At 52.9% G+C, this 13082-nt stretch overlaps 1 protein-coding gene across 1 annotated transcript; it reads right to left on the minus strand.

Moving 5' to 3' along the window:
* Positions 1–4516: 4516 nt before the first annotated feature.
* Positions 4517–6931, minus strand: C1QTNF6 (C1q and tumor necrosis factor related protein 6). Its single transcript, XM_009332624.1, has 2 exons — positions 6700–6931; positions 4517–5064 (listed from the first exon to the last, which is right to left on the minus strand). The coding sequence occupies exons 1-2, from the start codon at positions 6929–6931 to the stop codon at positions 4517–4519; spliced, it is 780 nt and encodes a 259-aa protein (XP_009330899.1).
* Positions 6932–13082: the final 6151 nt, after the last annotated feature.

Consider the following 13082-nt stretch of genomic DNA (forward strand, 5'->3'; position numbering starts at 1 on the left):
GCAGGGCCTTCAGCTTCTCCTGAGCTGGCCCCAACATGCACTTCCTTCCCCAGAGACAGCGCCATATCCTGCCCTTTACCTCCTCTCCCACCCCCCCCACCTTTCATACCTGCAAGACCACAAACCCGCAGGAAGCCAGTTTAAAGAGCCAACCCCTTGGCACATACCTTGAACAAGCTTGAGACATGGCCGCAGAGCCCTTTGCAGCAGAGCTTGGACCTGTCTTTCAGGGGAAAAGAGAGGCACGGCCCCAGGGGTAGTGCTGTAGCTGCCCACTGCAGGGCATCGTTCTTGCTTTGCCCAGGAGAGACGTGCTGGCTGTCACCAACCCCAGGCTTACATACCACAGGGCAGACCCATTGCATGGAAAAGGACAGCCCTGGGGTGAATGAGGTGAGTGGAGGTCTCGTGGCCATCAGGGCATGGCTGCACCCACTGGCAGGGCAGCAGGGCTGGTCTGACGCAGTCTACCCCTCGTTCCTTCAATAGTATTGCAGGGTCCACCTTGCCTGAGCTGAGCCTCACCTGTGGCAAGTCCCCAGCCGGACATCCACGGTGTGATGGGTGGCACCGGCTACAGACTCCATTTGTCACGCATGCATCTTAGCCCCAAGGGATTTGGCTGAAAAGCCTCTTCAGGTGGCACTTTCCTCTCCAACTGGGCAGGCTGAAGGATTGAAGGCTGAATCATAGAAAACTTTTCTAGAAGGTCTGGCTACACATTTCCGTTCCTCCCTCCTCCCTCACTCCTCACCTTTTGTAAGTGTGATAAAGGCACCTCCAATCTACCAGCATCTTACCTCAAGGGGCCAGGAACATGCACAAGCGCAACCCCTGCACTTCCTGAGGACACATTTCTATCTGCTTCCTCAGAAGTAAATAAAAAACCCGAAGAAGGCTGGGCTCCCGATCTGACAGAATATCACATTTACTAGGATATATATATCCCTAGCTCTGGGCCTGACACAGGACCAAAGAGGCCTGTAAGGATGTGTATGATTATGTTTTCCCTCCCTTGCCAAACAAAGCATCTGGTACATGTCAAACCACAGGAGAAGCTATGTGAAGATGAATTAAAGTCAAAACTGAAGGTTCTATATGGGCATCTCCTCTTGTTTTCTTGTCCATTCCTCCACTTCAGTAGGAGTCCCCTCAGTCCAAACCCCAAAGATGCTAAAAAAATCCCCACTTACCTCTTTGACCTGTACTGAGACCTCGATAGGCATCTCCTTGTCCTTAGGACTCTACTGCTCCTAGATCTTCCATTCAAGCCTCCAAGTCTCCACGCCCCCCTCATGTCTCCCTGTTTTCCCCAACTTTATGGGCAATCGCAACTTGTCTTTCCACCTCTGACCTGAACTTCAAGCCTTGCCCATCACACACAAGTCTTCCAAAAATGTGTGTCCAGCTTAACTCTGGAACTGCCACCCACCCCATTGTTAGCAAGCACAAGTGTCTACTCAACAGTTTAATGTCCCTCTTACTCTGCACTTCCTGGCTTTTACTTCTTGGCAGAGAAAAGAGAAACACCACAGGGAAAACAGAAAACACACGTGCTTACTAAGTACCTGACAGAAGGATGTGCTAAAAATTCCACAAGATAAAGGGTCAGATCCCCCTTAAGAGAAGTCCAGTTAGCCCAGCCTTCCTCAATAGAATTAATTAAGTACTTGAAGCCTAATCCTACAACCCATTGTGTTGTCCTGTTTTTTTGGTAATTTCCAAAGAATCCTTCCTTGAATTTGCTTAAAGTTTTCCCAGCAGAGATGAGAGGTTGTCATAATTAGAAGTGTCAAAGAGGTAAATAGCTTTAAAGTTATGGTTCTCCACAAAGGAAACAGACAGAGGATTGCCCAGGGAAGTTTCAGACCTGAGTTAGATTTTTCACCTGTCTCTTTCAGGTCAGTGTCTTTTCTATTGCACTATTTGGCAATAAACAGAGCTAGAAAGAATAGGTTGGTAGGGAAAAGCAGATCTAAGTGCAAAACAACCAGGGAAAAAAGTTTAATACTACTGGGAAAAAAAAAATACAAAAGTTCTTGGAGTTTGTTTGGTTTTGTAACATAAAGCACCATTAATTCCACAGTACATTACAACTCAGCCTACTACACCTTCCAGAAAGCACCTGAAATGAGATTTAGCACCAAGGGATTGCCACCTTGTTTAGCACCAAGAAGCCTGTTAAACATACCCTTTGGTCCCCCTGCCCTCCTCTCTCATGTGCATCAGGCACCATCTGGCTGCTCATGGGTAGTACATGAGACCTATCACTGGCATTCAAACATCAAATAGAAAAGGAGGAAGAAGGAAGCTTGTTTCTGGAGATATTCAGTGTTAGAGAGGCTTGCTTCTCTTCAGGGAGACGCAGGGGCACTATACACTGTAAATAGACAATATCTGGGTTTGCACCCTGTTGAGGAAGAGAGAAAGGGATTTGGTCCTGAGCATCACCTCCAGCATGCTGCTTCCTCTCTACTCCCTGAAATCCTGTCTCTGAGCAATTCCACATGCTTGACCTGCTAAGGGAGGGGAAGAAACTCACGGTCTCCTTTAGTTCCCATGATCCCATCATCATATGTTTCTCTGGGAAAAACCCAGCTTTGCCTCAGTGAAACCATGTTTTTACACCCATTGCCTCAGTGACAGTGGTAGGGAGGATCCAGGGCAGAAAGTACCCGAAACTCATTCCAGTCTGTACAGCTTCCTTAGCAAAGCAGGGAGGGTAAGTAAACAGGGCAAGAGAGAAAATGTCCTGCAATTCTCTCAAGCTCATTTTTAATATTTAGCCTGGGTCCCTGTGCCTTTGCCATCCCGGGCTGAGTGTACCAGACCTAGTCCTGTATAATGATGCGTATCGCCTATGGGAGAGCTCTGGTAGTCCCAGGTGGTATAGGCAGAGACCATGGCTAATCATGAGACCGCAGAAGCTAGATAAGTCAGAAGACTTCACTATCAGTGATGGGCAGAGGAGAAATACAGTTTCTCCTGCTTGTCCTGTCCTGAGACTCAAAAAAGAGACAACTCTTGGCACTGCTGTTTACAGGAGCATCACAACGTGTGGAAGTAGGTTTCCCAAAGTGCTGAGTCAGCCTCACCTGCTCCCCCAGGACCATAGCAATCCCAGAGGGATGGGAGTGAGAGCAGTGTGAGACCAGTACAAACGGTACTAGAAAACCCTACTGCTGGCGTTCCTTTCCCACTGCGACATCTCCAACCTGACAAGAAGAGTGAGGGTTTGTTTTAGCCACATGCTTTTCTCAGTTGCTCTGATGAGATTGCCAGAAAAGGGCACAGAGCATGTGGCAGGGAAGCTTTCAACCCTGGGGCGAGGTGCTGTAGTCTCACCTCTGTCTCTTTTCCACCACAGAGGCAAAGAGGTGCCAACCTGCCCAGGTTTGGAACTGATTTAACTGCAATTGCCCTTACAGCCTCCAGCTCAGGTCCTGAAACGGCAGTCCCTCAATACCAATGTGGGAGAACCACCTTCAGGAGGACAACGTAATGGCATGCAGGAGCCAGGGCCTGAGTCTCCCCTCATATCAGCAAGTATTAGGGATGACCGCTGATACCAATGGAAGGGCATGGGTGCACCTCTGCCAAAGAAGAGAGCAGATTTGGGTTCACTGTGTGGACTAGCTTCCCACAGCTGGGGAACTGAGACCGAGTAGCACCCCAGGGGAGGTTTGGGAGGGAGATTTGGTAAGGTTGTGTGTCTCTCGTTCTGTACTTATGATCCCTAGTGGGAATAGAGTGCTGGGCTCTACTGATTCAACGGCAAATGCCTCTGAAGGGTCTGGCTGAGTGTCTGGCCCTTCATCTCTTCAAAGGGCTAGAGCTGGCACAGAGGACGACAATCCCACCAGGCCTAGATTTTACAGCCAACCTGGACTCTGTGACCTAGAAGGGTATCTAAGGAAAGCCAATGACATACTTCAGAAGGCCAACAGACCCCTTTTTGGAAAGACAGTATCGTCTCTCACCGCTCCTTCCTTGTGCTACAGGAGGCCATCAGACCCCAGTCCGCTCTTCAGACTACAGGTGTGAGAGGTGACATTAAGGCCATGTTGCAGGCTGCAAAACTGGCATGTCTGGTTGGGACAGAGAGGAGCCAGGATGCACCTGGGCAGTGGGGACTTTCTAGCCCTTTCTACAGGAGTCCTTTGTGTATGAAGCCCCAAGAAGGAACACATCCCCAGGAGCAGCATTTTAGCTTTCCTCCTGCTCTAGGACCCTAAGTGCCAGACACAGTTTGCTGGCAGATTTGGAAGAAGCCAATAATCTAAGTTGGGGTCATGAGGTGAGGGGGCGAGAGATGGTAGTGTCACACTGTAAGTGGACAGATACAGGCCTGGTTACAAGAGAGCGTGAGGTGGGAGCCAGTGCGGCAAGTTTCACACTCAGTGCCTGAGACTTGACAGGCCCATTTCCAAGTGATTTGCAGTGGTTGCGGGCAGTAAAGAGAGAGAGAGAGGAAGAAGGAAAAGGCCTAAGAGGCCCCAAGGAGGAGGAGAGGCAGTTAGTCAAGGCTGGGCTTGACCAGGTACCCGTTGAAGGTGATGTACACATCAACATCATCACTGTAAATGGCATTCTCCCGCTCCCGCTTGTAGAGCCTCACCCAGATCTCATCATTTTCCTGAAGCTCCAGCATGAGGCTCTGGCTCTGCATGATGCTGCGGTCACTGGGTTGGGCATACAAGATGACTGCCTCTTCTTCATTGTGCATGATGTGCATGTAGGTCTCCTTGAAGTTCCAGGTGTGGACGTTGAGGCTGAAATAGTAAAGTCCACCTACGTAGCAGTAGAATTTGCCATTGAACATGTCGAAGTGGCTGTAGAGGTTGACGAAGACAGTGTCAAAGATCAAGACCTGGAAGCCCTCACTGCTGTGCAGCGCTTTCTTGCGACCGACGGAGAATGCAGCATACTGATGCTTGCAGGGGTCTCCTGCTGTGCCCATCTGTCCTTTACTGCCTTTCTGGCCCTGGGCACCCCGCTCACCTCGTGGTCCTTCCTTGCCCCATTTTCCTGGCATCCCAGGCTCTCCCCGGTCTCCTTTCTCTCCTACAAGAGGAAGCAGAGGACACAACTCCTGTGTGAAACCAGAGGGAGAGGTGGAAGTGGCAGTGAGAAAGCCTAATGAGGAGGCAGAGGATTGCTCAAGGATGGGGCAATGCCAGAAGAAGGAATGCTCCTGACAGTCACAATATCATTGTACTTCATGGGAAAGGAGCTAGCAGAGCTCTGGGTGCGACTGGGGCCTCTTCTCTTAACGAACTCCCTGCTCACCACATGATATAGCCTTGCTGGAGGCACTAGCACCTGTCCCTAGGAGACTTCAGCCTGAGAGAGACCCCAGCAGTGCAAAGTGCCACTGGGGTTCTTGACCTCTTCTTCCTTCTCCACATTCCTTTACCTCCACCACAGCCCCTGCCCTCCCACACACCTCTCTTATGACCCAATTATCCATGTTGTGTGCACACTGTTCTTGCTGTAGGCTGGAGAAGGGGAAGAAGTGCTAATGCCTGTGGGAGAATATGACTAGAGAGGGACTATGAGGTGGGTCAGAGAGAAAAGATCCAAGCTGGACTTGGTGGATGGTGCAGTGCAAGTTAGAGGGCTGGTACTTTGACAATACTGGCATCCTTTGGGCATCCTGTATAATTAATACTGCAGTTCTACTCTGGAGTTTGTGTGTTGCCTGTCACACACTTGGGCAGGCATCAATACAGAGAGAGAGCAGCACCAGAACATACTTTGTGTACAGAGAGAAGAGATGGGGGTCAGAGCAGCCTCCAGCACAAGTGACAGCATCCCAAATTTGTGCCTTGTTCTTTTCCTCCTCTCCATCCCCTGCATGGTATTGCAGGTCCCCCTGGCAATACTCCACTCTAGTCCAGGCCTCTATCTGCCCCAGACACACTTCTGAGCTTTGATGGATTGCAGCTGTTTCCAGGCTGGGCAGAGAAGAGGGAATATCTGCCCAGCTAGCCCAGAGGAACCACAGAGCAACAATAAGCAAGTAGAGCAGAATCCAGCTGGGAACAGGCTTTTGCCCACAGCAAAGGCTAAAAGGGGAGCCCTGAAGGGAGGAGCTGATCTAAACTAGGGAGCCTTTTCCCGTTAGCCAAGCCAGCCACAGCAGGGTGGAACAAACTGGGGGTCACTGCCAGTTAGCCTGGAGATGCTTGCAAATAGCTGCTGCCTCCTCTTGCCCTCCTCCCGCTCCAAAATGCCTGTGACCCATGGAGCTGGATAAGGTTTCCCCACACCCTTCCCTAGCACCAATGCCTACCCTCCAAACCTGCTTATTTTGCAGCTGGATAGAGACTGCTCCTTCCTTCAGGCACTACAGGACTCTGGAAGTCTGAGGCAAGGAAGGTGTGCTCCCAGCTTGGCAAGAGGCTGCCACTGCCACTCCTGTGCTAACAGGGAGGAAGACCTGGTAGCAGGCAGCATCCTGAGACACAGAGGTCACAGCACGGATATCCACTGACTTCCCTCCCCCCGGGCCACTCTTGATCACAGCATAAAACATCTAAACCCTGGGCACAGTGTGTGTGGGCACATACCCTTCAGGATGGCATCTGGCAGTCTGTTAGCATAACCAGCATGCCAGCAACCCAGCTGTCACCTCCACCACAGTGGCACCGGTCCCTGAGCAGGCCTTGGCATCCCAGGGCCAAGATGGGCACTTACCCTTCAGTATGGTGATGTTGATATAGGGACGGACCTCCGGCATAGGGTAGGGCAAGTGGTGGTGGCTGGGAGGGAGCGGTGGGGCATCTGTGGAAGAGTCCAGTGGGTCACAACAGCGCTTGCAAGCACCAGGGGCTGGTTCTGTGAGGTTGGGTTCATCAGTGGGTGCCCCAAGCACAACAAGAGGGAGAAGAAGGAAGGCCAGGGGTGTGCGCAGGTAAATTATGTCCATGGTGACCTGGGAAGATATGAGGAAGCGCCAGAGTGAGGTATAAGAAGGGGAGGACACAGGCGATGGAGCAGAGATCACCACAAAACATCTTGCTGTGGCTGGAGCCAGGGGTGGGACGAAATGGCATTGTCCTGTGGAGGCAGTTTACATGCTTGAAGTCCCTGGAGGCTCAAGGCTGCAATCTGAGTAGCAACCGCATGGCCCAAAGAGGATGCCCCACGCCCTTCTGCCCAGACCAATGGAGACTAGGTGCTAACCCTGGAAGAAGGCTTGACCCTCATGAGGCAAACCACTGGAGCCACTAGAAGATTCAGTCCCCAGGCTGGGATAGAGGAAGGAGACATGGCAAACCACACAGCCCCTTCAGCAAAAGCATGCTCCGGTAGGCTGCTGAATCTGTGGGGAGGGCTGTAAAAAACTTCTCCGGTCCTCCAGTCACTAGGTATCAACTCTTCACAGGAGTTTAACCCAACAACCCTTCTGTCCCAGCCAGAGCCTGAGCCACATCTCTCTGCAGAGAGGCCCCTTCTCCTGTGGGCTGGGAACTTAACTTCAGCCCCCTCCTTCCCCCCACAAAATCCCATCCCTCTCTGTGCCTCAGCGCCCTCCCACCACTGCTGAGTTGTGTTCTCAGCCAAACCCCAGCACCTTCCCAAAGGGATGGCCGGCTCATCTGAGAGCAGCGGGCAGCGCCAGGCCTTTCCAGACAGACCAGAGGGGAGCTGCTCCACTGCAGAGGGTGAAGGAAGCAAAGCTCGGAACAGGCAGCCTGCAGAGAAATATGCTTACGAAAGACAGCCACGCAAACAAGCTGAGGAAGCCCCTCTTCCAGCCTCTGCCCCCCTTCCCTCTGCCTGCACCCCAGCGCAGCGTGGCAGCTCACCCCGGAGGCTGAGGACTCCCCTCTGTGCTTCCCAGGCCCTGCTCGCGGGCTCCCCTCCGCCTGCAAAGCCGGCCCCCGGGGCCCATGGCTTTAAGAAAGCTGGCTCTTGGCACAGGCACTGCTGAGTGCTGACTGGGTGCGCAAGCTGGGCTTGGACCTGCTCCCTCCCCTCTCCTCTCCCTCCCTTTCCCTCCCTGGCTTTGGGGCTCTCCATTGCAAACCGGCTTGGGTTTCTGCGCCTTTTAACTCTTTCCTATGTAGTGCCTTTTCCTTATATATGTTTTTTTTTTCTCTGCCTTTTCACTTCCAAACAGCCTAGCCCTCGTCAGCAAAATGCAGGCAGCACAGATTGCACCCTGTGCAAAGGGTGGATAGGCAGCAGGGCAGTGTCCCACCCTGAGCATCTCAGGATGGTCAAGGTGGGGTGCATCAGTGCAAGAGACAGACTTTCTTTCAGGTGGGATGGTGGAGGACTCTGCCCTCACTCCCCTGCATTAGTCCCTCATCCCAAGCATTAGCCCTTCACTTGGCTGGCCATGCTCTCCCCTCAGCTGTGTCTGTCCCACTCATAGTCCCCAAACTTCATCTTTCATTCTCTCCTGCATTGATTCTTCTGCATGTCACTGCAGCCTCTCGCCCCAGGCATGATATTTCTAGCAGGCTCATCTGCTAACTGGGAGAGGCATCAGTTTTTTCCCTCTCTGGTCATCCCCACTCCCTGGGCAGAGCCCCAAGCCTTGCACTCTGATGCGTGTCATACCCCGGTCACGTCCCCAGGTCAGGTCCCAGGCTGAGCAGTTCGCACGGGAGGGGTGTGCCTGGCCTGAAGCACAGCCCACTGTGGGGAGCTGCCTGCCAGCAAAGCTGAGGATCTGGAGCAAACCCTGGCCGTGATCTTTGGCCCCAGCCTGGCGCCAAGCTGACATGCTTATGCTGTTGGGGTGAGCACTACGTGGCTGTACCAGAACCTGGGAATGAAGGGCGTTTGGGGGGAGAAGAGTGCGGGGGGTGGGGGACAGGAGACTTTTCTTACACTGCAGAATTGATTGGGAAGAGGATTTTGGGGGGTCCTACCCTGCAGCAAAACTGGATTTGAGAACTTAGACCTGGTGGGGGTGCACATATGTACCTTTGGGAGGCAGAAGGAAGGATGGGCAATAGCTCTCTTCTGCGGGGGCCAGAAGTGTCAAGTCAGCACTGTGCCTCCTGCAGTTTCCGAGAGAAGCTGGAGAAGGCTCCAAGGTTTCTAAAGGGGAAAGGGTTTTGTGTGTGTCTACGTGTGCTTGGACTTTTTTTTTTTTTCCTTCTCCCATTTGTTTGGTTTGGGAATGGGAGGCCCCGCTTCCCAGAGAGTGGCTGGCGTTTGGCAGGACCCCAGCACCACTGGAGAAGCAAGCGGAAAACTCTGGGAAAATATGTGCTGCAAGCTGGGGGGAAGGGAGGAAGGGGGGCTGGGAGGCCTGGACGTATTCTCAGGCTGCCTGTCAGCCTGGAGCTCAATGAACATGGAGCAAACATGCTTCCCAGCCGGGGCAGGAAGAGGACCAAGAAATTCGCTGCTGTGTTCGTGAGTTCCTAGCTAGGCTCCAGCACTGACATGCAATGAGACCCATCGCAAGTCTCCCACGTCTGCCTGTGCCTCAGTTTCCCCTTTTGGAAAATGAGAGGGGGAAGGGTTAGGGCTACACTTCTTGCTAATGGAGCCTTGCCAGCTGACAGAAGCGGGTTTTTGTGATCAGTTGTGTTGTCTACTCCTGCCTGCTGCTAGTGGGGATTTCAGCAGCTGACAATATTATTGTTGAAAGCCAATAAATTTTCTGGGGTGCATGAAAACTCAGAGACTGACAGTGAAGGCAGAGTTCCTCTCTGTCCCATCAAAGCTATTGCAGTGGCTCACTCCGTCAGGTTTTCCTGCCTGGCTTATTTCCAAGCATGACATTACCCCCTTTTGCAGCTCTCTGCCTTATGTCTGTCCGCCTCTACCTTTCCAAGGGGAACAGGTAGCAGGGAAGGCCATTGCCCTCGTTTCCATCTGCACTCCTGAGTTGCTCACAACCAAGCAAACGTTCTTCGTGGAGGACCTCATCAGCTGGGGCCTTTGCCTTTTTCTCATCTGACTGCAAGAACAGCCCACAGTGGGCAGTGAGCAGGACTTTGTATTTAATGTCTCATCTGAACTGACTAGGGACTCGTGGGGAGCCAGCAGACAAAGCCTTGCACTGGTGGCATTGCCCAGCTGGGCAGCAGTTTATGCCAGTAAAGACACTTTTGCCAGGGTAATATCGCCCTGCTCCCTGAAGGGAACTGGCTGTACCAGCAACATTTTGCAGGGCAGCCACATTTGCAGGAGGTTTTGGCTTGTATGGCCGAGCGCTCAAAGTTAGGAGTTTTGAGAATACTATCCAAGAACCCTGTGCCAGCCACGCTTTTAAGTGTAACCCAAGCCTGAAGGCACCTTGTGTGCTCAACAATCTTCCCTCTCCCTCATCGCACACTCTGCCTTGGAGGCAGCCCAGGGAAGCTCTGGCCAGATTGGACTGCAACAATCCCTGCTCAAAAGCAGCTGCTTCATCCTCCTTCTACATTTCCTCCCTTCTCCTGCAACCCCCCCAAAGGGCAAAGTAGGGGGATAAAGCCTGGCTGTCCCCCAGGGACTGCCTCCATCCTATTAAACCTCTCTACCACAGGTACGGAAGTAAGGAAATGACTTTGATGTTTCCTCCCCTTTCCACCCGCTGTATGCAGTTCAGCTCCCCTTCTGCACATGTGGACCCCCTACTCTGTTACACACACACACATACTCGCATCCACCCACAAACACTCACACACTCGCCCTTCCTGGCTCCTCCCACACCAAAACCTCTGGAGCAAAGGTTATCATCTGCACCAAGAGGCAGAGAAACAACCCCTTCCCTTCTCCTTCCGGGCTGCTTCTCCTCCACCACAGCTGCTTTCCCTTTCCCCACCCCTCTGCCCCCACTCTCCAAGAGCATCGAAAGCCGGGAGGGGAAGCGGAGGACCTCTTACCTCTGCTCCCCTACGGAGGGGTCCCGTGCTGGGTTATCCGTATCCTCAGCTGCTCCTGGTTAGCAGCGCGGGGAGGGAGGGCTGGCGGGGCCCAGCTGACTCCAGCCAGATGCTCGCCAAGTGCTCTTATGTAATTACTGTCTTTTCCATCCTGCCTCCGAGGCCTTTGTGAGTCCCTCCCCCCCCCGCTCTGGCCCGTGTCGGGCTTGGCTCTCGCTCCCTCTCTCCTTCCACCCACCCCACACAGCATCACGAATTGCTCAGCTCAACAGCTAATTCCTTCTGGAAGCAAAGTTCAGGCTTTTGGCTACTGCCGTTGCTACCCTTGGAAAGAGAGCTCACACGTGTTTCAAGATCTGGGAAGTGATGGGCAGCACTGCTCTGCGCTCACCTCCTCTCTATCACTGCCCAACCACGGCTGCGTCCCTTCGGTTTGCCTTTCCTGCCTGCAAACGGGGAGGGGGACGCCTGAGACACAGGAAGGTGGCAGTGAGTTTTTATGCTTTGGTTACTTTGGGGTGCCCCCAGGTTACCCTCTAACAGGAGCAGGCCCTCTGCTGTATGGGGATCGCTGATCATCTCCGGCCAGGCTGCAGAGGGGGTTGGGAAGACAAATCTTTTCCAGCCTGTGGACTCCACGGCTGTGCACAAGGCTTGTGTAACAGCCAGCCCTTGTTACCCAAGAGCACCAACACAGTATGAAAATACTGGCTTAAAATATCCTGTACATCTCTGAGGATGGGCAGGCCTGTTGGACATCAGCTGCGGGGCTACATTTCTCTTGTAACTTCTGCCCATGTGGGGCCTGGACTAACCAGGAGCAACACGTTCCCTGGCTTTACGCAGGCTGTCGCTGTGTTTGAGGGCACTTCTGCCAAAAAGAATTTCTGCTGCGGGCTGCTCGGCGGCCTGGTCTGTCTCACACAGACATCAAGGCCTGGCAAAGCTGCTACAGTTTTTTGCTGTGCATTGCTGAAACGCCACGTAGCTGAGGAGCAGCTGGAAGAGCCGTTCACCTGTACTCATCACTAGAGCAAGGCTGTTGCTAGACCTGGCAGTCTCCAACACTGAGCATGAAAGCGTGAGCTTGTCTTCCACTTCCCACTGCCCCCACAGCTAGTCCGAGACACCGCATATCTGCCAGACACAGCTGAATGGTGTATCGGAGACTGGCTGACAAGCTGCATCAGTCAGAGGTGTGTTGCAGCTAAGGGCACATCAATCCAGGCTGCCTCTCTCCCCATAGCTAGCTTTTCCAGCTTGAGTGTCCCATCTCCTACCCCTACTTTGTGAACCTGCCTGTGAGACCACTGAGGCAAGAAACTGTGCCAGTGTCCACCCCAAACTCTGGCATGTGACTACAAGCACTAACCCTAGAATCATAGAATCATAGAATCATTAAGGTTGGAAGAGACCTCCAAGATCATTGAGTCCAACCGTCAACCCAACACCACCATGCCCACTAAACCATGTCCCTAAGTGCCTCATCTACACGTCTTTTAAATACTTCCAGGGATGGTGACTCAACCACTTCCCTGGGCAGCCTGTTCCAATGTTTAACCACTCTTTCAGTAAAGAAATTTTTCCTCACATCCAATCTAAACCTCCCCTGGCGCAACTTGAGGCCATGTCCTCTCATCCTATCGCTTGTTACCTGGGAGAAGAGACCGACACCCACCTCGTTACAACCTCCTTTCAGGTAGTTGTAGGGAGTGATGAGGTCTCCCCTCAGCCTCCTTTTCTCCAGGCTAAACAACCCCAGTTCCCTCAGCCGCCCCTCATAAGACTTTTGCTCCAGACCCTTCACCAGCCTCGTTGCCCTTCTCTGGACACGCTCCAGCACCTCAACGTCCTTCTTGTAGTGAGGGGCCCAAAACTGAACACAGCATTCGAGGTGCGGCCTCACCAGTGCCGAGTACAGGGGCACAATCACTTCCCTCCTCCTGCTGGCCACACTATTTAAAAAAAAACCACACTGTTTCTGATACAAGCCAGGATGCCATTGGCCTTCTTGGCCGCCTGGGCACACTGCCGGCTCATGTTCAGCCAGCTGTCGACCAACACCCCAGGTCCTTTTCTGCCGGGCAGCTTTCCAGCCAGTCTTCCCCAAGCCTGTAGCGCTGCATGGGGTTGTTGTGGCCGAAGTGCAGGACCCGGCAATTGGCCTTGTTGAATTTCATACAGTTGCCCTCGGCCCAACCCTACTGCAACCAGCAAGACTTCGCTGCCTTGTGAGCATCT

Source organism: Pygoscelis adeliae, unplaced genomic scaffold (genome assembly GCF_000699105.1).
Source record: "Pygoscelis adeliae isolate BGI_AS28 unplaced genomic scaffold, ASM69910v1 Scaffold399, whole genome shotgun sequence".
Taxonomy (NCBI): domain Eukaryota; kingdom Metazoa; phylum Chordata; class Aves; order Sphenisciformes; family Spheniscidae; genus Pygoscelis; species Pygoscelis adeliae.

What these genes read in the sequence shown, in the direction of transcription:
- C1QTNF6 (XM_009332624.1), bottom strand. Translation starts at nt 6,931, where the DNA reads ATGGACATAATTTACCTGCGCACACCCCTGGCCTTCCTTCTTCTCCCT. An exon ending in CAACATCACCATACTGAAGG is followed by an intron (nt 5,065 to 6,699) that starts GTAAGTGCCCAT and finishes TTCCTCTTGTAG; the next exon opens with GAGAGAAAGGAGACCGGGGA.